Source organism: Panthera onca, chromosome C1 (genome assembly GCF_046562875.1).
Source record: "Panthera onca isolate mPanOnc1 chromosome C1, mPanOnc1 haplotype 2, whole genome shotgun sequence".
Taxonomy (NCBI): Eukaryota; Metazoa; Chordata; class Mammalia; order Carnivora; family Felidae; genus Panthera; species Panthera onca.
Window position 1 is genome coordinate 200,736,832 of NC_138346.1, and position 25,550 is coordinate 200,762,381.

The 25,550-nt window shown below is 41.4% G+C and overlaps 1 protein-coding gene across 1 annotated transcript; it reads right to left on the reverse strand.

The window, feature by feature from the left end:
• Positions 1–391: 391 nt before the first annotated feature.
• On the reverse strand, positions 392–25,550 carry FAM76A (family with sequence similarity 76 member A). The gene is made up of 9 exons (XM_060625211.3): positions 25,101–25,550; positions 23,752–23,816; positions 20,631–20,685; positions 19,737–19,889; positions 16,932–17,089; positions 12,374–12,460; positions 6,760–6,895; positions 3,490–3,591; positions 392–2,738 (listed from the first exon to the last, which is right to left on the reverse strand). Exons 1-9 carry the CDS (start codon positions 25,179–25,181, stop codon positions 2,652–2,654), a joined length of 924 nt encoding a protein of 307 aa, XP_060481194.1. The 5' UTR covers positions 25,182–25,550; the 3' UTR covers positions 392–2,651.

Consider the following 25,550-nt stretch of genomic DNA (forward strand, 5'->3'; position numbering starts at 1 on the left):
AAATCTTCTCACTCATACCTTATGAAGTTTCATCCTGTGTTGTATTTTGACTCATAATGGTGAATATAAAATCAAGGAACAGTGGTGGTGTCCAATATTTCACCAAATAGAAGCCCCATGAGGAAATAAATTTTCTTCACTGCTGTATTCTCATTGCCTAGCATAGCGTTTATAACAAAGCAAGCACTTAAACTGGAAAATAAAATCACAGAAGAAAAAAAGAGAATGGGTTTATTCTCTGATGGATATGAAGCTCCCTATTACCACAGTTAGGCTTTTAACTGTTTAAGTCAACAAGCAAGACAAACTGTTTTCTAGGCTGAAGGGCATAATGGGATATGCCTACTGGTAAACCGGCAATCAATCAATCAATCACCCAACAATACTTGACTCAATGTGAATTTTTATTAACACACATTTTTCAAAGTTTGTACAAACCAAAACATTCCTGTGTTTCAAAGTGTCCATTATACAAACATACAAATAAACAAAAGGTGTTACCAAAAGTTAGCTACTCAATTTCATGGTAAAACAGTGTCATGATTTTTAAAAACCAAAACTTCAAGACTGAGGTTTCTTCCTTCACTTTTTGGAACTTGTGGAAAGTTAGAAAATGTGTGAATCTGCTTTGTATTAAATGCCAACACCTTAAAAAAAGATTTAGTATAAAACTAAGTATGTGTTTTTATATTGTCACTTCATGAAACAGAATTTCTCAAGTCTTCCAAATTAAAAAAAAAAACAAAAAAAACCCAAAACCATGACTGTAACTTTTTTTCATAATCTTTTCCCCAGAGTCAAACGTAAATGCATCTGAAAAATATTATCTGACAGTTTATCTTTACCTAAAAGTTTCTCATTCAAAAAGTTACAAAAGTGTTTAGCACTGTCGTCTCCCTTGCTTGGAAGGGAAAATGACCTCCCCTACTAGAGTGATAGATGAGCAACGTGGTCCATTGTTTCTTTTATCAGAAAGAAGCCACCCATTTCCACATTTCTGTCCAATTCTGTGCATGGCTCCACTTGTGAGAATGTTATCACGGATTACAAGCACTGGCTTTTAGGAAATGCCTAGCAAGTTAAACTGACTGCTTACAATTTTGGTGCACTGAGGTACAAAGTTCATCTGTCCTCATGGTTACCTCGAGCCTCAGGACCCCTCTGCATTAATGATTCCAAGGTAGTTGATTTTACTGTGTTTCACGGCACATCACACACCTCTCATTTCTTTCACAAACATCCCATGGAGGACCTGAGAGAATGGCGAGAAGTGCAAATCTATCTCCTCTCCCGGAAAAGTAAACCCATGTGCCTGCTCAGTCAGGAAGGGAAAGGTGGACACAAACAATTCTGGCTGAGGCCAAGCTGCTTCTGCCAAGCACCTGTCTTCAAGAAACGCCCTTTTCCCACTAAAAGCAGGGAGTGTGCAGGCTGGGATGGATGAGGAGGAAGGGGGAGAAGGTACAGTGACAGCATTTCTCCCGCTCAGACTCAGAGTCCATACTTGAGCAGCTCGTACTAACCCCCTAAATGCTCTGTAGTTCAAATATTATCCATTTTGAATCTGCTCATTAAAAAAAAAAAGCTCTCTGACAATGGCCCAATGTAACGACCGATATAAGTAAAGGGTATTTTTTTTTCTTTAAAAAGAAGTGGCAGTGTGAGAATTTAAAATCAGTCACATAAAACAATCTAGAAAGGGGTAGGGGAGGGAAACGTCCAGTAAAACCTGGACAACCTTTCTTTCTGCCCTTACTTAAAAAGACAGACTGTTCAAATCTTTGCTACCTCCCCTAAGCATCTCCTTAAATGCTCTTCCAAGAAGTCCTCCAAAAGGCACTTAACTCCACACTGATGCACTGAATTGTTGCACCGTAGCAATCAGTTTTTAAGACTCCAAGGTAACAAGAAAAGGTCTTATTCCTTTACTAAAAGGTAGAGAGAAGGGCTTTTTTTTTTTCTTTTTAAGAGGCATCACTTTTACAAGAACAAGCTAGGCTACCATTATTCCTTTATCAAGAAAAAGTTTCTTTTTTTTAAAAAATAAATAAAACTCTGGCTATACATAGTACAAAGTCATACATAATATACCTGGAAAAAAACCCAAGAGTATACCCTGAAGCAAAAGGTTTATTGGAGAGAGAAAGCCTCTTCCATTGTACCAAGTCTTAAGGTGGCAGTTTTCAAAGTTCAGAGGGTGGCAGTGATATGTATGTAATTAATGCCAAACTATTTGCTCATGGGTATGGCAGGATGTGATGGACCAAAAAAAAAAAAAAAAAAAAAAAAAAATTCTGCACATAACACTGAACAGTGACTGCCACACACACACACACACACACACACACACACACACACACACACAGAGTAGTGCCAAAAGAGAGAGAGAGACAGAGAGTAGTACTCGGGGTGGGGTTGGGGGGAGTGAGAGTATGAGACAGAGAGCTTGGAACCCCAAACATCCAAGCATGCAGTCATGACACAGCATAAACCAGGTGTTTCCATTCAGCCCACCACAATCCCACAAAGAAGGATAACTGTAATAAAATAGAGATTTCTTAAGAAAGCTTGCAATTCACAGAGAACAGCCAGGTCACCAACCCTCGCCCAGGAACCCCTTCGCTGTTGGCTGGGAGCCTCCTCATGGTCTCTCACGGAGAGGTGATAGCTCCTGACTTCTCAGACTTCTTGCTCTTGGACAAGGCAGCTGCCTGCTTCAGGAGCTCTCGGTTTTTGGCCTAAACAAAAAAATCAGTGCAAGGATATTTTACCAGGACAGGACATGCTTTTCATGCAGATGCTAAGGCAGACAACATAAAGGGTCAGCAAGAGAACAAATTCTAGAGGCAGAAATCAACAGAAAGCTCCAGGGCTTGGTTCAGGGGAAGGAAGTATTTGCTAGAGGTTAATCAGCACACTTCAATCTCCTGGGATCCACTGTTACAAAAGGATGCTTTGTGCAACACAAACAAACCGTGGAGTGCCTTAACGTGTTGGATAAACAGAATTTATAATCCAGACATCTGGAATCACATCTGGCTTATCCAAAACTCAAAACGCACATTTATTAATTCCAGTTTTTGAGGGAAAGAGATCAGAACACACCCAACAACGAAATAGTAAAAGACAGCTAATAAGGTGGATTAAATATGATTTTGTCAATATTTTGAAAACAAAAAAAAAATCTAAGAGATAAATCACTTAAAATACAATCAGCTAAATACACCAGGGTTATCACATAAAACAAGCAGACTCGGGGCACCCGGGTGGCTCAGTTGGTTAAGTGTCCGACTTTGGCTCAAGTCATGATCTCGTAGTTCATGAGTTCGAGCCCCACGTCAGGCTCTGTGCTGACAGCTTGGAGCCTGGAGCCTGCTTCAGATTCTGTGTCTCTCTCTCCCTCTCTGCCCCTCCCCTGCTCATGTTCTGTTTCTCTCTCTCTCTCTCAAAAATAAATAAACATTAAAACAAACAAATAGGCAGACTCACCTGTAATTGCTCTGTGACTTCTTTGTGGGTCTTCTCCATCTGGTTCATTTTGGCTCTCATCTGAGATTCTTGGTATTGAAAATCAGCCTTCAACTCTGTGATCTGAGAGGGGGGAAAAGGCAGACTGACTGAAGAAATCTCTGTGCAGTACAATGATGAATGTTCTGGCAGCAGAGAGCTAAATGGTTCCTCAAATTAATGAAATCCAGGGCTCTTCGGAAGATCCCTAACTAAGCCAAAGCCAGGGAATTCTGTATCCTATTTATCCTAAAGATTTCTTAAAAATTACACAAAATCCTGACATAGCCATTTCTGATACCTCATCACTGACAGGCTTTAAAAATTTTATGTATTTAATACCTGCCAATAATCCTCCAAATAAATCAGTGATTACAATACAACACAATATGACTGACTGTGAGAAGCCAGGAGAATAACAGCTATTGCCATTTACTAATTTTTTAACCCTGTTCTAGGTAAACTGTTTGATATTTACACACACACACACACACACACACACACACACACACACACACACACAATTTTTTTTTTTTGAGTAATCTCTACACCTAAGATGGGGCTTGAACTCACGACCCCAAGATCAAGAGTTGCATGCTCTTCTGAGCTAGCCAGGCACCCCAAACTGTTTGATTATATTATTTCATTCAATCCTATGATAAACCTGTCTGTGGCGGGCAATATTATTTTTCCCATTTTACAGATGGGAAAACAATGGCTTAGAATGGCTTAAGTTGGGGTGCCTGGGTGGCTCAGTCGGTTAAGCGTCTGACTTCGGCTCAGGTCATGATCTCACAGTTCGTGAGTTTGAGCCCCGTGTTGGGCTCTGTGCTGACAGCTCGGAGCCTGGAGACTTCTTCAGATTCTGTGTCTCCCTCTCTCTGCTCCTCCCCCCGCTCACACACTGTCGCTGTCTCTCAAAAATAAATAAAAAACATAAAAAAAAAAAAAAAAAAAAAAGAATGGCTTAAGGAACATGGCCATGCTCATACATGTTAGCAAGAGACGAGCTAGAATTCAAACCCCAGGCCTTCTTCTATTGACTATGCTATTCAAGGAGCAGGGAGGAGATATCTAAGTCAGGGAAGTGATGTGTGAGCTGAGTTTCGAGGTACATGAGGTACAGCTGGCACACAAGGTAAGGAGAACGACATCCAAGCACAGGAAACTGTACAGGCACAGCCAGAGAGTGTGAGGTAACTGACAGATTGTTCAAATGACTGATGAGCGGGGCGCCTGGGTGGCTTGGTCAGTTAAGCGTCCGACTTCGGCTCAGGTCACGATCTCACGGTCCGTGAGTTCGAGCCCCGCGTCGGGCTCTGTGCCGACAGCTCAGAGCCTGGAGCCTGTTTCAGATTCTGTGTCTCCCTCTCTCTCTGACCCTCCCCCGTTCATGCTCTGTCTCTCTCTGTCTCAAAAATAAATAAACGTTAAAAAAAAAAAAAATTAATCAAATGACTGATGAGCATGGAGAGTGACATTGATGCTGTAGATAGGCAGGTATGTTGTAGAAGGGCCTGTGTTCCAAGCCAAGGAGTGTGATCTTGATCCTGAAAGTGCTGAGAAACAATCTATTTGTTTTTGTTCCTTTTAAAACCCTCACTTTGCAAATCAGTAGAAACAAGTTGTTCATTTTGTCTCTTTTGCAAAAACCCTTTTATTATGTGCTATTCTGATCTTGTCTATGAAGAAAATATACTTGGGTCTGCTTTCATCTGACAGTCATGTTGTAAAGTGGAAAGTATACTGGTCTTGAACTTCCCATGAATCTCTACCTTACTGGCAGAAGAAAGCATAGCCTAGTAGAAAGAATGGCAGAGTCAGGAAGACTTGCCATTTACTAATTGTGTGATGTGATATGTCATTTAATATCTTTGGGTCCGTTTCCTCATCTATAAAATGAGGTTGAAATTAGATGGACAGAATGCATGTAAATATTTTAACAATATAAATGCCTTTGTTAGCCACTCAGAATGAATCCTAGCACTCCAAACTTGGCACAAGAAAACATACAGCCTCAGAGCAAAAAAGAAAACTAAGAGAAGGATTGGAACCCTAAGAGAAAAAATATTGGAGGATACTTTTCATCTACAAAATGATGACAATAGTAATTCCTATCTCAAAGGTCTGTTATGAGGATAAATGGATTAATACATAGAAGGCGCTTCGAACAGAGTCAGGCACATACTTAAGTATCCAATAAAAGTTTAGCTATTATTGTTACTAATATATTAAGACAAAAAGAAGATACTCTTTGGGAACCTAAAAGTAAGAGGGGCACCTGGATGGCTCAGCTGGGCGTCCAACTCTTAATTTGGGCTCAGGCAATGATCGCAGGGTCTTGGGATCAAGCCCCATGTTGGGCTCCACATTGAGCATGGAGCCTGCTTGGGATTCTCTCTCCCTCTGCCTCTCCCTCTCTCTCTCTCCCCCTCTGCCACTCTCCCCCACTCTCTCTGTCTCTCTAAAATAAAAAAGAAAAGAAAAATAACCTAAAAATAAGAGAAATAGACCTGAATCTCAAGAAGGATGTAAAAAGTTCCCTTAAAGAAGGAGGATGACTGTTAGACCAGGGTAAGACTTAACTGAAGATGTTAATGTGTTTAAAGAATGGGTCACTCAGGGAGTTGTCAGTAATGGAAGCAAAGTAATGTAAGAGTCATGGAGGAAGGCCTACCCGACCATTGTCCAGGAAGGAGGGAGACCTGGCCCACATATTTTAAGTATTACTGTCTCACGGGCATGGCCATCCCAATACCAGAGACGGAGGTATCAGGTTCTCAGCCTGAGAGCATTAAAAATTCCAATTACATAACCACCTCCTCTTGTCCCAACTCCATGTTCATTCAGCACCTTCTGATTACAACTTTCCAAGGCAGTTCATGCTGAGAAATGTAGCAGTCAGTTATGCCCCCCTGTGAATTAAGGGGGGCACTGTAGTTTTACACATCACCTCTGTAAGCCTGGTAAACATGAGTGAAACTTCCTCCGAATGTTGAGAAAAGTCAACTTTCTAAATGCACCTGACCAAGGCAGAGTGAGGGTTCTCTCTCACGGTAACAGCAGATCGCGAGTCCCCTTGGCAGACAGTAAGCCTCTCCCACGATACCCCAACCTTGACACTGGATCCCTCAAAGCTTCAGTGGTCAGTACCAAGTAAGTATCAGTTAAACACAGTTAGCACCATGCCCTATGGTACCACATGCTTACCCTTGCACCATTCTGGCCTGAGAGGCATTAACAAAACTGTACCTTCTTCTCTTTCTCTAAAATCATTTGATCCTTTTGATGCAGCATCTTCTTCAGAGTGGCCACTTCTTCCTTCAGTTGGGCGATGATGACAAAGTGGTCAGTGCCTGGTGAGTCCAGGGCCAGGTCTGGGGAAAAGCTGAGTAGAAAAATGGAGAGGGCAAAATCGTAACTTGGAGGGATAAACCTTTTTTTACTTGAGGACACACCATGGACCACTTGACTACAAGCTCCAGAGTAGGAGCAACTATTTGAATTCCCAGCAGGAAGTACAATGCTCCACACACGCCACACTCAATAGCATTTGCTAAACTGCACAGGCGAGGCGATCATCAGATCTTGGTTCTTTATGTTCTGCTCCAAAGCACCATGTATGGTGCAGCTGTTAAGAAGCTGCTGCATCCCATTCCAGGAGCAGTCAGTCCCTTTTAAAAATTAGAAGAAGATGAAACTAATAGGAAGGAAGCCAACTTCCCCTACACTGCAAATGGCCTGTTGACTACCATTTCCAATATCAAGAATCCAGTGATAATCAGGAAAGAAACAGGTGATAAAATCCAGAGTCACACCATAACCTGGGGTTTCAAGAGATTCTTCTCAGTAACAGTACCTGAGCACTTCATTTTGTTAAAGTGCCAGGTGAACTCTGTCTTTTTTGGAGAGTTTTGTAACCAGGCCTAGTTCCAGGGAATCTGTGAATGCCTGAAGTTGTATATAGAATTCGGTGTATACATACAATGGATGGTTTCTAGGGTGAGGATCCACAGCGTTCCCTGGTTGGTCAGAGATGTCTTAGGCCCAAAACAAGTTAAGGAATCACTGCCAGAAGAGTCAAGTCCTGCCCTTCTCTAGAGACTGCCCAAAGAAACCTCCTTACCCTTCCCAGGGCAACCTTTAAAGTAAAACACAAACCTGTTTTTCCTAAGCAGTCAGTGGAATATTGATTCGAGACTCCCTAGATCAATACAGCAATGACTCTAGTTCATCTTGAACTACAGCTAATAACCAGCATTTCTCTACATGGGCAGAAACTCCAAATAGCGAGTGGAATCACTGAACATCCTCAGTTACCAAGTCAAACATTTCTATGGCTAGAAGACATGGTTGACTGCTAAGAATATTCTCTCTTGGTCTACATGAGGCATGTAAGAAGAACATCAGAAGAAGAATGAACCGGTGCTTTCTTAACTCATGAATATGCAGAATTACTAGGTGACGAAAAGTAAAAGCAATATAATAAAACAAGGTAAGCAGGAGAAAATGCTGAAAGGACCCATCAAAGTCTCCTCTACCAGTTTCAATACCTGCCAAGGGACTGTCTTCCCTCAATCCAAAAGATTTTCTTTAAACCCATAACTAGAGTGACAAATGAAACAGTGTAATGGGCTAGTATAAATCTTGTGCTCCCGAAAGCTTCTAATGCTCTGCCCACCTGCTTCTCAAGAGAGGATTTTTCCCATACCACTATTGTTGACAAAACCAGTCATGTCTGTCCTGTTAGGGCCTGACCTTTCTAACTGTCTAACTTCTGACTAGTAAGAACTGTTGGAAATCAAATGAAAACAGATGGCTAGGTTAGCAAGGCAGAAAATCAGATCCAGTCTCTTTCCAAGTATCTCCAACAAAAGGGTAAGGCCACACAAAGTAAGTCTAATTTTTCAGGCATATTTCAAATGGAGAATAAAATAAAACTAGGGTTTTATGAGGAGGGGCACTTGGCTGGCTCAGTTCACGGAGCATGTGACCCTTGTTCTCGGGGTGGTAGGCTTGAGCCCCACATTGGGTGTAGAGATTACTTAAAAACTCTTAAAAAAAAAACTACAAAGAAAGGAAAGGAATATCCTTTAGAAACAATCAACAGGTATGCCTTATCGCCAATGGAACAACAAACAAATAGATCAAAAAGTAGCTGGTACGTTTTCTCAGGGAAGGAAAGCTAGAAATGAACTCAGATCTTTCTCAAAGTGAAAAGTTCTTGCTATGGAGCACCCGGGTGACTCAGCCAGTTAAGCATCCAACTCTCGAACCCGGCTCAGGTCAAGATCTTACAGTTCGAGGGGCACCTGGGTGTCTCGGTCGGTTAAGCATACGACTTCGACTCAGGTCACGATCTCATGGTTCTTGGGTTCGAGCCCCACGTTGGGCTCTGTGTCTACAACTCAGAGCCTGGAGTCTGCTTCATCTGTGTCTCCCTCTCTCTCTGCCCTTCCCCTGCTCGTTCTCTGCCTCTGTCTCTCAAAAATAAACATTAAAAAAAAAAATCTTACACTTCGTGAGAGCCCTAGGTCAGGCTCTGCACTGACAGCATGGAGCCTGCTTGGGATTGTGTCTCTCTCTCTCTCTCTCTCTCTCTCTCTCTGCCTCTCTTGCACATGTGCACTCTTTCTCTCTCTCAAAATACATAAACTTAAAAAAAAGTTTTTGCTACGATTTCAGCAAACTAGAAAATATGAGAGGGAGGCTATGAATTTTGCGGGATACTAAAAAAAAAATGACCAAGGCATTTAAAATTTTTTTTTTCAGTTTATGTATTTTATTTTGAGAGAGAGAGAGAGAGAAAGCATGCACCCGCACGTGCATGTGCGCACACAAGCTGGGGCGGGGCAGACAGGCAGGCAGAGAGAGAGAATCCCAAGCAGACTCCATACTGTCAGCACAGAGCCTGATGTGAGCCTCAAACCCATGAACTATGAGATCATGATCTGAGCCAAAGTCGGCCGCTTAACCAACTGAGCCACCCAGGCGCCCCCAGAGGCATTGTAGAAGTATAAAACTATTCGAGAAAAGGTTTTATAAAAAACCTGAAGTGATGCATTCTCTCAGTACAATATGGAAGGCTAATGGAGAAAGAAAGAGAGGAAAAAAAAATCAAATATGTCTCAATATTTAAAAAATAGGAGTGGAAGGGCACCTGGGTGGCTTAGTTGGTTAAGTGTCTGACTTCGGCTCAGGTCATGATCTTGCAGTTTTGTAGGTTCGAACCCCACGTTGGGCTCTATGCTGACAGCTCAGAGTCTGGAGCCTGTTTCAGATTCTGTGTCTCCCTCTCTCTCTGCCCGTTCCCTGCTCATGCTCTGTCTCTCTCTCTCTCTCTCTCTCAAATAAATAAACATTAAAAAAAATAATAAGAGTGGAGAATGGTAGAATAGAAAGGAGAATGGAAAGCTGTTAGAGAGCAGCTTGCAGAAAAGGGGATAACAATGAAAGGACAAGAGCCTATATGGATATTTTCAAAGTGGGGCCAGGAAAGTGGACTACGATCAACTGAAAGCTAAGAGGCGGCTACAATAGATAGTTCAGAAACAAGACCGGTAACCTTTGGTACAGAACTGAATTCAAGATAGATATTCAGTAAAAAAAAAAAAAAAAAAATGGGGGTTTGCATAACATTACAAAAGGACCATCAAAAAACAGCTTGTCAGAATGTTTTCAAAGTGAGGGAAAAGAAAGAAAAAACTACACAAAAGTAAAAATAAAGGAAAAATGTAACTTAACTTTTGCTATGAACTTTTAAAAGAAATGCAAACAAGTGGAATTGGTAAGTTAAGACTGCTAATGCAGGAACATTCAAATGGAACTTGTATGTGTATGAAAATAACTTTTGTAGAAGCAGAAAAGTTTTCCAAATTTTCAAGTTATCAGGGCAAGTTATTTTAATAAGCTAGCATCTACATTTCAAGAAAAAAAATGATCTTTTAGATCTTTTCCAGATGAGATTGTTAAAGACCATGGTAAGGATCAATATTTCCTACTTGAGGAAAACAATCATTGCTGGTGATTAGAAGTGATAAAACACTCTCAACAGGGGCACCTGGGTGGTTCAATTGGGTGGGCATTTGGCTCTTGATTCTGGCCCAGGTCACGATCTCCCAGTCATGGGACTGAGCCTTGCGTCAGGCTCTGCACTGACAGTGAGGAGCCTGCTTGGGATTATCTCTCTCCCTCTCTCTCTGCTCCTCCCCCACTCATGCTCTTTCTCTCCCCCAAAATAAACATTTTTAAAAAATCACTCTGAACAGAAAACTTATGTTTTTAGCTTTGTATATCCATAGCAATGGACAGCAAGAATAATGGCAGTATCTTAAGAACAAATAATCTAAAAGAAGGTAAGCTTTAAGGACTGGCTGGTTAAACTAAAGTTAAGAATGCACTTTTTCCAGGTCATTCAAATACAGCCTGGGTCATAAGTGAGCACAGAATCTAAAGGCTGTGGGTCTTGGCTTAGACCTTTATTTTATTTATTTATTTATTTATTTATTTATTTATTTATTTATTTAAAGTTTATTTAGTTTTGACAGAGAGAGACAGAGCATGAGTGGGGGAGGGGCAGAGAGAGGGAGACACAGAATCTGAAGCAGGCTCCAGGTTCCGAGCTGTAAGCACAGAGGCCAATGCGGGGCTCGAACTCACGGACCACGAGATCATGACCTAAGCTGAAGTCGGAAGCTCAACTGACTGAGCCACCCAGGCACCTCTTGGCTTAGACCTTTATAAAGGCAGGGAATTCAGAAAGGTTCACTCCTTGACATGGTTTTTGTAGGATCAGGCATGCTGGCAGGGGTGATGGGACAATCTTCATGATGGTCAGGATATCTGCTCAAGTAACAGTGAAGCTGATGGTCTTTATGGTTCCTTTCTCCATATAATTTGAACATCCAAGTTAAACATTTCCAGAAGGTTCCATTTGACAAGTATAAAATCAATGATACTAGTGAATAAAAAGGTACCTTGTAGAATCTGAAATCAACTTAATAAAAAAGATAACAGTAAAGAATAAACTTCATAGATGATTTGTGTACCCCTAGATGAAATTCGGTCCTGGCAAGCCTATGTGCTAAGTCTACTCCCATTCCCACCACCTGCTGGGAGGGAGAACTGACACTGGGAGTTTTCAGAATGGAGAGGATTTCAAGGCTTTGGAGGAAGAGTATGCCAGTGTCTCACTTCAGGATGCCTGGGCCTGGAGAAACAGGAAAATGGTGGCCCCAAGACTCAGCTGGGAAGCAGCCCACTGCACCAACACAGACGGGACACTCTGGATATTAGGACAAAGCAGCTTGCAAGAGGAAGCATCATTCAGATGGAGAGAGGAAGGCAAGGAGTAAATATATGCTTTTAAGACAGGCTTAAAATGCAGTGAAAATATTCAAATGCATCTCATTCTCTGCTGATTCAGTAGCTGCCCTGGGCCTTCTGCATGCTAAGGAAGCATGAATTAGACTAAGAACACTGCCTTAACTCCCAACTTGTCTCTGCTCCACCTCTCAATACCAACTCTTGCCCTGCATGGAGGAGGCCACAGGCACAGAACACAATGAAAAGCATATAGCTCCTGACTTCTTAGAATTAGTGTGGGAGAGTTATATGTTGATTGCAGAATTCAGTTGCTATTAAATCGTTATATGTGCTTGTCTTTTAATGACAAGATTAGAGTTATAAACAAATAGCAGCACTGCTTGCTTATTCATAAGATATCAAGTGGCTAATGGAGTGACCCTCGGAGGCTCAATAACAACCCTAGACTAGGTCCAAGCCACACCCTGGAATGTATTCCTGTTTCAGGAACTGTATATGCAGTAACTCAAATGGAAGCATGCACACATACCAATTGGCTTACCTGTCTCCGTTGGTTGTGATTGATTCAAACTTGGATTTTTTCTTTGGGATTTCATTTTGAATTGAAGATGTAGAAAGTGTTTTCTGGCTTTTAATGGCAAAAACAGAGAAACACAAATTAGAAATCAAAGATTTATAAAACATCACGACAAAAGTTTGTTCAAACAGGACCAATGTAATATCACAGCTCCTCCATGAAAGAGCTAATTATTCTTGACTATTAAAATCCACTGAGGTGTTAATTTCATAGGTCCTGGATGCATGGGTAGCTCACTTCCAGAGACCTCCAAAATTCTTACCTTTAATTAAATATTATCTGCTTTATTAACAACTATGGGAACAGAGTCAATAAAATTTTAATAAGACGTGGGGTGCCTGGGTGGCTCAGTCGGTTAAGTGTCAGACTTCAGCTCAGGTCATGATCTCATGGTTTGTGAGTTCGAGCCCCGCATCGGGCTCTGTGCTGACGGCTCAGAGCCTGGAGCCTGCTTCAGGTTCTGTGTCTCCCTCTCTCTCTCCCCCTCCTCTGCTCATGCTCTGTCTCTTGAAAATAAATAAACGTTAAAAAAAATGTTTTTTAAATTTTTAATAAGAAGTAAAACCTACCTTACAGTTTAAGAAAGTACTTTCACATTTAATGTTTCATGCACATCTTCCAAGTCTGTGAGGTATATACAAGGCACTATTTCTACTCTGCAGAAACTGAGGCTCATCAAGTTTAAGTGACCTTCCCAAGGATATATAGCTAGTCAATAGTGAAGCGAGGACTAGATACCAGGTTGAACCCCTAATCCAATTCTTCTTCAGGATAGTTCTGTGAATCTACTGATATCTGAGTCCCACAAACCACTAAAAATCAGTTATAGACTCAATGAGTTCACCCTCGAGTAAGACCCTTTCTTTCTTGATCTCTTTTCAATTTTTGATACCACTGACCATGCTATCCTTAACCCCCCTTCCAACTTTACTGAGAAATAACTGACAAATTGTATACATGTAAAGTGTACAATATAACATTTTGATAAACGTGTACGTTATGGAATAATCACCAAGATTAAGATAATTACCACATCCATCACCTCACATAACTTTTTTTTTTTTTTATGGCAAGAATGCTTACAATCTACTCTCAGCAATTTTTTTTAATGTTTTTATTTATTTTTGAGACAGAGACAGAGCATGAGCAGGGGAGGGACAGAGAGAGAGGGAGACACAGAATCCGAAGCAGGCTCCAGGCTCCGAGCCGTCAGCACAGAGCCTGGCACGGGGCTCGAACTCACGAACCGTGAGATCATGACCTGAGCTGAAGTCGGATGCTTAACCGACTGAGTCACCCAGGCGCCCCAGCAATTTTCAAGTATATAGTATCATATTAAGAATAGCCACTCTGCTGGGGGCGCCTGGGTGGCGCAGTCGGTTAAGCGTCCGACTTCAGCCAGGTCACGATCTCACGGTCCGTGAGTTCGAGCCCCGCGTCAGGCTCTGGGCTGATGGCTCAGAGCCTGGAGCCTGTTTCCGATTCTGTGTCTCCCTCTCTCTCTGTCCCTCCCCCGTTCATGCTCTGTCTCTCTCTGTCCCAAAAATAAATAAACGTTGAAAAAAAAAAAAAAAAAAAAAAAAAGAATAGCCACTCTGCTGTATATCAGATCCTTAGAACTTACTCTTCTTATAACTTAAAGTTTATACCCCTTGACCTAAATCTCCCCATTTCCTCCTTCCCCAGCCCCTGGCGACCATCATTCTAGTCTCTGTTTCTATGAAATTGGCTTTTTAAAAAGATTCCTTGTAAAAGTGATACCACAAACTGTATGTGTATGTGTGTGTGTGTGTGTGTGTGTGTGTGTGTGTGTGTGTGTGTGTATCACATTTTCTTTATCCGTTCATTCATTGTAGGGCATTTATATTGTTTCCATATCTTGGCTATTATGAATAAAGCTGCAATGAACCTGGGGGTGCAGACAGCTCTTCAAGATACTGATTTCATTTCCTTGGGATATATATATACTCATAAATGATTGCTAGATCAAATATATAGTAGCTGTTTTTAATTTTTTGAGGAACCACCATCCTGTTTTCCACAATGGTTGCACCAATTTACCTTCCCACTAATGGTGTATAGGGTTCCCTTTTCTCCACAACCTTGCCAACATTTGTTATCTTTTGTCTGTCTGTCTGTCTGCCTTCCTTCCTTCCTTCCTTTCACAATCTCTGCACCCAAAGTGGGGCTCCAATTCACAACCCTGAGATCAAGAATCTCATGCTCCACCAACTGAGCCAGCTGGGCACCCCTCTTGACTTTTTCATAACAGCCATCCTAACAGATGTGGGGTAATATTTCATTGTGGTTTTGGTTTGCATCTCCCTGATGATTAGCAATGTTTAGCACCTCTGTATGTATCTATTGTATATATTCTTTGGAAAAATGTCTATTCGGGTCCTTTGCCCATTTTTTAATTGGATAATTTGCGCTTTTTTTGTTATTCAGTTGTATGAATTCTTCATATATTTTTGATATTAACCGCTTATTAGGTATATGGTTTGCAAATATTCACTCCATCCTTCTTGAGTGCTTCTGTTCTGAATTCTGTTCTCAGCCTCCAACTTGAATTCTATCATCAAAGAGCATGGTTTAAACAACTACTTATCATATGGGCTGGAGATGGTGTTCCCCAGATCACCTGTACCATAATCATCCAGGATGTTTGTAAAACAATGCAGATTCATGGACTCTATCCTAGGTCCTACTGAATTAAACTCTGGGATGAAGTTGCAGGAATCTGTACTTTATAATAACTTCTATTCCTACTGACTCTTATGTGCTCCAAACCTTTCTTCTGAGTTTTAGGCTAAAGCTCCCACAAAATTGTTCTTGACGCTCCAACCTCAATTTAAAAAAAAAAAAAAAACAACTGAACTTCTCTTTTCTTCCTGTATTCTCTTTCAGTTAAAGAATATACCTATTCACCCAAGTAAGAAACCTGAGAATGATTCTTTACTCACCCAACTCCTGCCCATCTACCTGTTCATTAAATTATCTAAGTTTCTCATAATTCTCCCTCTAAAGTATCTTCTTGAATCTGTCTCTTTTTTTAATTTTTATTTTATTTTTGAGAGAGAGAGTATGAGCAGGGAAGGGGGCAGGGAGAGAGGAAGACACAGAATCTGAAGCAGGCTCCAGGCTTCTGAGCCCGACGTGGGGCTCAAACTCATGGACCGGGAGATCATGACCTGAGCCGAAATCGGATGCTTAACCAACTAAGCCACCCAGGCACCCCGTGAATCTGCCTCTTTGATCTCTGGTGCCATGGCCTTAGTTGAGATTCTAATATTAATACCTCTTACTGTGGACTCTTACAAAACAGGTTCTTAACTAGCCTCCGGTCTCTTTTTCTTCCAATGTTTTCTCCACAATAATCAGGGTCAGGTTCATGCTCCTTAATGTTTTCAGAATCCCTTTGTCTCCCATTCCCTGGCTCCCAAACATAAGCTCCAGCAACATAAAAGGACCTGCAACTCCTCAGGGCCGTGTGGTCTTACGCCCTCCATTTCTCTGCACACACTATTCCCTCAGCCTAGGATGCTTCTGCCCATCCGTGATCTGATGGTTCCAACTCATCCTAAAATCCAGCCCCAACCCAGCTCTTCTCTGAGCCTCTCTTGCCTGACTCCCCAAGGCAGTTAATTACTACTGCCTCTCATGCCTGCATCTTGATGTTTCCACTGTGGTGCTCATCGAATTATAATGCAATGATTTGATTACAGGTCTGTCTTCCCTATCAGACTGCATACTCTTGGTGAGCAGCATGATTCTTTTATTCATCTCTGCCTTCCTAGCAGAGTCACTGGCCCATGAGAGTACTTAATAATAATGAACAAACAAAATCATAATGGTAACAATAACAAACAGTAATTAAAATATATTGAATGCTTCCCATATGCCAGTTATAAAGCAAACCACTATTCATGCACTATATAATTTATCTCCACAATTCCATGAGGTAATATTATTATTTCCCTATTTTAAAGATGAACAAGCTTGCCCAAGATCCCACACAGAGAACCTGGCAGAGTCAGGATTCAATCGAAAGCCAGAACTCTCAACAACATTACAGATACTCTGAAAGGAAGCTTAAGACAACAATGAAAGGACATCTTTTTGACTGGATTCCCACCAGGACAGACCTAGAACAGCTACCAACCTCCTGGCCAACTATGCATTAAAAAAAGCTGCATCCCTCAGAAAGTGACATGCCCAGTCTTCTAAGGAGATAATCCACTCCAAGGGTGAGGGGAGCATTATAGTCAAAGCAGAACAATTTCACAAACTTTCCAGACACAAGACAAACCAAGTCAGTAAATCCTAATACCTTATGGAAATCTCTCTGGCACTTGGAAGATACATGAACTGTCCAATGTGACAAAGGAGATTCCTCCTAAGGCTAGTAACTAGAGAGAAAAGAAGAGGAAAATTGATACCAAATGGTTTCTTCCATGGCTAACTGTGTATTCTGTCTGACCAATAGGTACCTCTAGTCCTATCTCATGCACCTTGGGGATACCTGTTATAATGGCTGCCACCACTCAGTCGACTATACTGTTCCTTCTCTTGGTGGCTGGCACGGGAAGAGCTGCTCAGGTGTTTCCTCTGCTCTTTGGTCTTCTGAAGGACCCGTTTGTAGGACAGCGTGCACAGCCAGCACAGCAATTTCCCATCTACCTGAAAGACAAGGAGACAAACATGAAGAAGAGAGAATGTAGTACAGAATGGAGCTACTGGGAGCTCCGGACCTCTGGGTTAAGTCCCAATTCTGCCACTTAGGAGGTGTGCGAACTTAGGCAAGTCCTCAACCTCAATTAAATCCCCCTATGTCCTTGTGAAGCAGCTACTGTGATTCCCACTGGAAAGGTGATGACACTGATGCCTAATAAGAGTAAGTAACTCGTCCAGGACCATTCAGCTAGCCCAGGTCAGTAGGACTGCAGAGCTTATACTCCGACTATCATCATATGCTACCTCGTGATTCCTAATTCAGCTTCTCCAGTATCTTAATTCGGGGAAAAGGTGCTCTGGTTGGCAGACAGGAGTATCCTGTCACTGGAGAGTTAATATCCTCCCATGATAAATTAATGAATTTGGTTCACAGGAGTCAGTTCTCATGAGCCTAAGCATCTCTGAAAAGTACCTCTGGACACTGAAAAAGTTTCTGTACTGCATTCCTTCATTAAAAAAAATATTTACTGAAGAGATTGCTAGTTGCCAGAGGTGGGGAGTGGTGGGTAGGTGAAATGGGTGAAAGTAGTTAAAAGGTATAAACTTCTAGTTAAAGGATAAATAAGTCATGGGGATGTAATGTACAGTATGGTGACTATAGTTAGTAATACTATATTGCATATTTGAAAGTTGCTAAGAGAGTAGATCTTAAAAGTTCTCATCACAAGAAAAAAAATCCCATAACTGTGTATGGTGACAGATATTTACTGGACTTATTGTGATGATCACTTTCCAATATATACAAATATCAAATCATTACGCTGTACATTTGAAACTGATATATGTTGATTATACCTCAATTTAAAAAATACATAATCACTTCACTTTTTTAAATTAATTAATTATTTATTTTAGAAAGAGAGAGAGTATGGGTGAGCGAGATGCAGAGAGAGAGGAAGAAAGAGTATCCTACAAGGGGCAGAGAGAGAGAGCAAGAGAGAGACAGAATTCCACGCAGGCTCCACACTGTCAGTGCAGAGCTCAAAGCGGAGCTCGAGCTCACCTGACATAGGACTTGAACTCATGAACAATGAGATCATGAGATCATGACCTGAGCCGAAGTCGGATGTTTAACCGACTGAGTAACCTAGGTGCCCCACTTCACTTACTTTTTAAAAAGTAGAAAATGAGAAGCACAATTTTTCTCAGTAAAAAACAGTAAGCTGGAGATAGATTTCAGATTAATATTTTGACAGTGTCAGGTAAAAGAGGGGGAAGAAATAGTTCTCGATAAAGTATGACTCTTACCAAAACAAGTAAATATATATATATACATATATATGTATGTGTGTGTGTGTTGTGTGTATCTGTGTGTGTGTGTGTATGTATATATGTATGTTTGTTTGTTTTGGGCACTTACCATGTGCCAGGCCACTGGAAATGTGGCAGAGAACAAGATGGACAAGAAGCTCATGTTCTAGTGAAGGTGGACAAACATAAGCAAATAGACAAGATAATTTCTCACAATGTTATGCTGTGAAGACAACAAAACAGGGTAATATGATAGGGGGTGAGTGAGTTAGTAAAGGGGGCTCTGTGAGGAAGTAGCATCTGAGCATGAGGAACCAATTAAGACTGATGGGTGTTATCAGGCAAAATGATAGCCAGTGCAAAGGTAGGAATGAAACTGGCACATTTGAAGGGCTAAAAGGTGGTCAGTGTGGCTGAAACAAGGTGACAGGCGGGAGGTGTAACGTCAGGAGAGACTGAGAGGCAGGTATGGGCAATGTGCACCAGGGAAGGGGGTTGGGATTTGTTCTAAGTGCAGCTGGAAGCCACTGGAGGGTTTTAAACAGAACAAATCTAAACCATTTTTAGTTTACTAAGGTACCATCACTCCACCTAGAGCTCTCCTCTATGTCATCTTGGAATTTTTAACTTCAACAGATAGAAACACTTGAAACAGTCAGATAGTGAAACTGGTAATACAAGTGTATCCTAAGTCACAATCTCTCCTTTACAGAGTTCTATAGAATTTTGCCAATCATCGCTTTACTTATACAGGGTACAGATCACTGTTAATTAAGATTCTCATGAAATACCAGCTCATGTAATATTAGAATATGATGGTCCAGGGACGCCTGGCTGGCTCAGTCAGAACATGTGACTCTTGAGCTCAGGGTCAGAAGTTTAAGCCCCACGTTGGGTGTAGAGATGACTTAAAAAAAAAAAAATATATATATATATATATATATATATTTATTTATTTATATATATATATGAATATATATTTATATACACATATATATATAAATATATATATGTATATATTTTTTAAAGAATATAATGGTCCACATTTGCTAAATGAAAACAAAGGCTGAAAATCTTCAAGTTCAAGAACAACTAGGACAGGAACGGAGATTTCTTTGTTATATGTCTTTTTTTTTTTTTTTTTTTTTTTAAAGATTTTAAGTCATTTCTACACCCAACATGGGGCCGAAACCCACAACCATGAGATCCAGAGTCGCATGCTCTACTGACTGAGCCAGCCAGCGGCCTTGTTGTGATTTCTTTTTGACACAATTGACCAAACTTAATTTCTCAGAAAGGAAAAAAAAAAACAACAACAACAAAACAAAACACAGAGATTTACCTTCTTTCGATCATCCTTCCTGTCAAATGCACATTGCTGCTTACACTGTTCACATGAATAGGGTGGTCCATACTTCTTCTCTGAATTTGTGCAGCGCTGGCATTTGTTGCCGATAAATGCTGCAATTATGTTGCAATACTGACAAGGTTTGGGCTTAAAGAGAGGGGAAAAAAAGGGTCAACTAAGTATATTATAAAATACCACTGCATTTTTTAAAGCAATAATTCCTATTATACAGTTCATCAGTCATTGTAAAAATGTATTCCCAACTTCATAAATTTCCTTCTACACTGATCAAATGAAGCCCAATTCCTAATACTATGTAAAGTGATTTTCTGCACAGGACTACTGATTTTAAAACAAATAAATTAACAAATAACAAAACCCCATTAGAGTATATGCTGGGACTTCTGTAAGAAATTCAACAAAACCAGTTCTTTGGAGAAACCAGTAAGCGCTTCCAAATTTCTGGAAAGGCCTCTTTGCCATTATCACCGTATAAACAGGCTGGGAGAATGCCTGCAAGGACATAATATAGAACCCTAACACTGAGAGACCCCCTCCCCCCCAAAAAAGTCATCAAAACGAACAGTCAACTGCTACCAAAGACGTCACATTGTAGGATCCATCTTTCCCATCCTCTTTCCATACTGGTTTCCGAAGCTCTGAAGGAAAATTATAACGACAATCCCGCCATCATGAACATAAACACAGAACTTCTCAGTAAGTATTAGCTAGGTTCAAAAACTCAGGGGCTACATAAACTTTTCTAAGAAAGCATTTACACATAAGATATTCTAATAAAAAATATGGTAGTTATATAAATAATCCACAGAATGTAAGGTTCCAAGAGACCCAAGAACTCACTGTTAGGTACAGAGAAACTCTACTTACTGTTCCATATAACTGCACATTCTGTGCACACTTCTTGCATATTGTATTGGTTTTACTGTTAAGGAAAAAAGAGACACAATGCTTTTATGAGAAAAAAGTTGCTTCACTTACAATATCTGAAAACTGATTCCTCCTTAAGCCCACAGAATTTGCTCATTGCTAAGTGCCAAGGTGATATTTGGTCTGGACACCTGGTTAACTTAAAGTTAAGTATTTGGCCACTAACTCTTTTATTTATTAATTATTTTATGGTTATTAATTTTATTAGCTCAGATAAAATGAGGTTTTGGTTAAAGTGGACAGTGAGTTATTTCTGAGTATCACATCTCTAAGTATCACTAAACAAAATTAGCAAATATGGACAGGACCCTCAAAAGAATATTATGTTAGACTGAAATGGACTAGCAGTAATTCTCAATTTAGATGAACAGCTGAGAACCTTGAGGTGAGGAGGGAAGTATATGCGTTTGGAATACTAACTCAGAGATTCTATTCATGTTGACTTTACTCTGTCTACACCCTCCTCTGTAAGTAAAAGCATATGAAAATCCCAGATGTGGGGAAATGGATGCTATGATTAAATATTTTGTCAATATTTCCAATTTCTCTAAGAACTAAGCACTGATCAAAATAAAAACGTCTTCGGTCTTGTGAAGGTCCAGAGACCTGTATTATCTAAATATCTGAGCTGATAAACTGCCTTAGGGGGAAAAAATCATCTTCAAATAAAGTCCAATTCTTCACAAAGAGAGGTACAATAAATGCTTGATGTGCAAGAATAGTTAAAACAATATTCTGGGGCTGAAAATAAAATCACGTAAAAATGCAGTCTCATTAGCTATCTTGTGATTATTTTCCCATAAAGTCCTATAAAAGTGACCATAAAGTTAAAACAAAGAAAGACCTCAAAGTACAAAATATTTAAATTAAAGTGAGATATTCAAGTAAAATATTTTCCAGGGCCATTTTCTGCCATTTTAAAGAGACAGGACAAGATGTGAGGCGTATCGAAAGAAACCTCTAGAAAAAGGATTCACATCGGTGATTCTGGAATGTTGAACTTTTAATTTATACTTAGATTTATTACTGAAGAAGTGGGATTTATATGTATCAATATATACAAATGCTCCTGACATCTTGGAAAACAAAGAAGTCATTTCGGAGCACGCAGGTGGCTCAGTCAAGTGTCTGGCTCTTGATTTCAGCTCACGTCATAATCTCGCGGTTTCTTGGATTCAAGCCCCACGTCAGACTCTGCACACTGACTGCGCCAGAGCCTGCTTTGGATTCTCTCTCTCCCTCTCTCTGTCCCTCTTCGACTTGTGCTCTCTCTCTCAAGATAAATAAATAAACTTTAGAAAAAAAGGAAAACCACTCCTATGATCCATCTTGAATCATTTTTTTTTAAGATTTTATTTTTTTAAGTCATGTCTACACCCAACCTGCAGCTTGAACTTACAACCCCGAGATCAAGAGTTGCGTGCGCCAACAACCGAACCAGCCAGGTGCCTCCATCTTGAATCAATTTTTATGTATGGTGTAAATTCATATCTCACCCTACACCCAAAAATTAATTCAAGGTGGATCATGGACCCAAATATAAAAGCTGAAACATAAAGCTTCTAGATTATGTTTTATATGTTTCCGTATCTATGAAGGGCTAAAACAGGTAAAACTGATCTATGGTGGGAAGGAAAATCAGAACAGTAGTTGCACGGGGGAAGCGAGAAGAGTGGAGATTGAGTGGGATGAAGCATGAGAGGACTCTGGGCTGACGGTAATGTTCTATATTTTAAAGGGTTGAGGGTTACAGGTCCATATACTGTTTGCGAAACTCATCGAATGATATACTTAAGATTTGAGCATTTCACTGTGCGCAAATTTTACCTCTAAAAAAATAAAGGACCATAAACAAATATCAAACTTTGTTAACGAAATGCATGCTTAAGTATTTAGGATCAAGTATACTGATGTCCACAACTTTAAAATGAATCGGAAATAAGATGGATTAATACACTGAAGGGGCACCTGGGTGGTTCAATTGGTTGAGCACCCAAATCTTGATTTCAGCTCAGATCACAGTCCCAGGGTCTTGAGATCAAGCCCTGCATAGGGATCCGCACTGCACATAGAGCCGGCTTGGAATTCTCTCTCTCCCTCTGGCCCTCTCCCCCGCTCACTCTCTCTCTCTCAAATTAAAAAAAATACATTGATGATAGATGATGCACATAAAGTAAATGTAAACTGTAGAATCGAAGTGGTAGGTATATGAGTGTTTACTGTTTAATTCTTTCAACTTTTTCTGGTTTGAAAATATCCATAATAAAATGTTGGGGAAAATGTTCCCAGAATAGAAATAAGGCTGATTAAAATTAGGTTTCTAGGTCTATGTGTGAGCTAACAAATAGACCCCACCCTGCTTTAAGGTACTATGACCTACAGTTGCAGGCCCACAGAACTTAACTATACCCATAAACAACTTTGCTGCTATTGAAAACCAATAAACCACTCTGCTGCTGTTAAAAAAGTCTCCCAAAGATATGTGTTCATTTACAACTAAATGTTTTTCACATTTTTAAAAATGAGATTTACATAAGGCAAGTAAATTTCAAATGTGGCTAAGGCTAACAAACCCTTTAACAGAATAGGCACATTTCCAAAAGTGTCTTCTTTTGGCTTATAAATTCTTCAAGCTTTGAGTATAAGCATACTGAAACCTAAGGCTCATGTTTTACAATTGTGGTTTCTTAGTGTCATAAAGATCATAACCACAATATAAAATGATCAAGGATCTGAAAACTAACTTTAAAAACTTAAGCAAGGGGCACCTGGCTGGCTCAGTCAGTGGAGCGTTCGACTCAGTCTTGGGGTTGTGAGTTCGAGCCCCTGTTGGGTGCAGAGATTACTTTAAAAAGTCATGAAAAAATTTTAAGCAATCCATGGATAACCAGGGAACAATATGTGTGTTTTATATTCATCAATGTGTTATAATAAAAAAAAAAAAAAAACCCTGCAGAATCCGGGTATAATGCAATCAATTACAGATCTGTACACTGAACAGCAGCAACTAATTAAGAGGAAAAAGCCTGCAAACATCTTTCGTGGTCAATAAAAACTGTACCTCTCCTGCTGGTACTCAGTCCTACAGTAGGTGCACTTCACAACAGGGTGTGCAATCCGACATTCCTGAAATGAAATGAGGATATAATTTAAAAGGCAGTCAGAAATGGAAACAGCCTTCAGTAGGAGGCAGAAGACCTGGGTACTATTCCCAGCATAGCCACTGTGCTTGAGTGAGTCACTTGAACTTTCTGTGCCTTATTTTTCTCTTCTGTAATACTGGCATCACTGCCCTGCACTGATGTGGAAGTTAAGAAAGAATTTATATGGAACTAGTCATAAATTGTAAAACCAAAGTATGTATGAATAAGTCTCAGACTGGGAATCAGAAGCCCTGGATTCTAGTTCCGGTTCTGCCACTTCCACGGTTTGATTTTTGAACAGGTTCACTTGTGAAATGAAATGCTAAGTTAAAATCATTATTGCTGACCTATATGAAACTTCCTTGAAGTCAGTATATCTATATCTCAAATGTATATATATTTTTATTTATATAAAGACCAAAAAAATAAAGGCACCCAAACACTTGCGTTCTCTCCTACCCAGTAAACAGAGTGACAAAGTCATAGCCATTTGAGGCAACGGTGACATACAATTACGAGTTACCCATACCAGAGACAAACTCTGGATTATCTGAGAATATCTCAAATCACTCGCAGGACGGCTTCGTGACTTTTAACTGTCACCTCACAGCACTTCTGTTAATTTAAAAAGGCAAAGCAGGATGCAAACAACTCAAACAAAAAAAAAAAAAAAAAAAAAGAACTTGGGCCTTCAAGGGTAAAAACTGAATAGTAGCTGATTAGGGCCAGGATCGAAGGTCACCAACTGGATGCTGAAAAATCCTTTTACTTCGTGCGCTTAATTTGGGGGCTTTTCTATAAAGCCTCGCTACCTCCGTCTCTCAGACTGGCCGGAAAGTGCCCGTGAGGCGCCCGAGTTGGAGACTCTCGTCCTAAGCAGCACCCAACTCTGGAGTTCAGTCCCCAGGCAAGGCAGGCGGTCCCTCAGTGTGCAACCAGCGGCGGGGAAGCGAGCCCAAGAGGGAGCTCGGTACGGCCGGTCCGGGTCAAGCCGGGGACCCGCTGTCCCCTCCCCAGACCTTACGGGGTCCGAGAACAATCCCTCGCGGTTGCTAAGCACCCGGACACGCCTGCCGCGGGGGCCTGGACGGCGCCCGGGACTCCCCCACGTGCCCCGCTGGCCCCCAGCGGAGCGGGTGCGGCGCCTCAGCTAGGCGGGCCTGCCACGCCCCGCCCGGGGGACCCCGCCGGGCGGCCCCGCAGAACAGGGGGCTCCGGGCCGAGCCTCTAGCGTCCCAGCTCCCGGCCGCCGCCCCAGCCCGCGCACCTTGCACAGCTGCTGCCCCTGAGACAGCGCCTCGAAGGGGAAGCGCTGGTGGCACTTGGTGCAGGCGTAGAGCGCCGCCATGTCCGGCCCGGGCCGCGCTCACCGCCCAGCCGACCGGCCCACCGCTTTATCTGACAGTCTAAGGGACAAGCTGGCGGCGGCGGCGGCGGCAGCAGCGGCGGCAGCAGGCTGCGGGCTGCGGCAGGCGGGCGGGCCGGCGAGTGCGGGCGGATCTGGGCGGGCGCGGCGGCGCTGGTCGCCCGTTCACTGGTTCATTTCGACGTCCATCAAGCACAAAGGGGCAGAACACGGAGCTTGGGACAATTCTGATTCGGCCTGAACTGGAGTACGCCACTTATGACGCGCGCGGCCTCGATTATGTAAAGCGCAGTCACGCGGGGGCGCCACTAGGAGGTACCTTCCCCGCCCGGGACCTCGGAAGCTCCCAGG

Coding starts and splice junctions, on each gene's coding strand:
- FAM76A (XM_060625211.3), bottom strand. CDS start 25,181: ATGGCGGCGCTCTACGCCTGCACCAAGTGCCACCAGCGCTTCCCCTTC. Junction 19,890..20,630: donor ATGTGCAGTTATATGGAACA/GTAAGTAGAGTT, acceptor CCTCTCTTTAAG/CCCAAACCTTGTCAGTATTG. Junction 17,090..19,736: donor GGAAGGATGATCGAAAGAAG/GTAAATCTCTGT, acceptor CTTGTCTTTCAG/GTAGATGGGAAATTGCTGTG.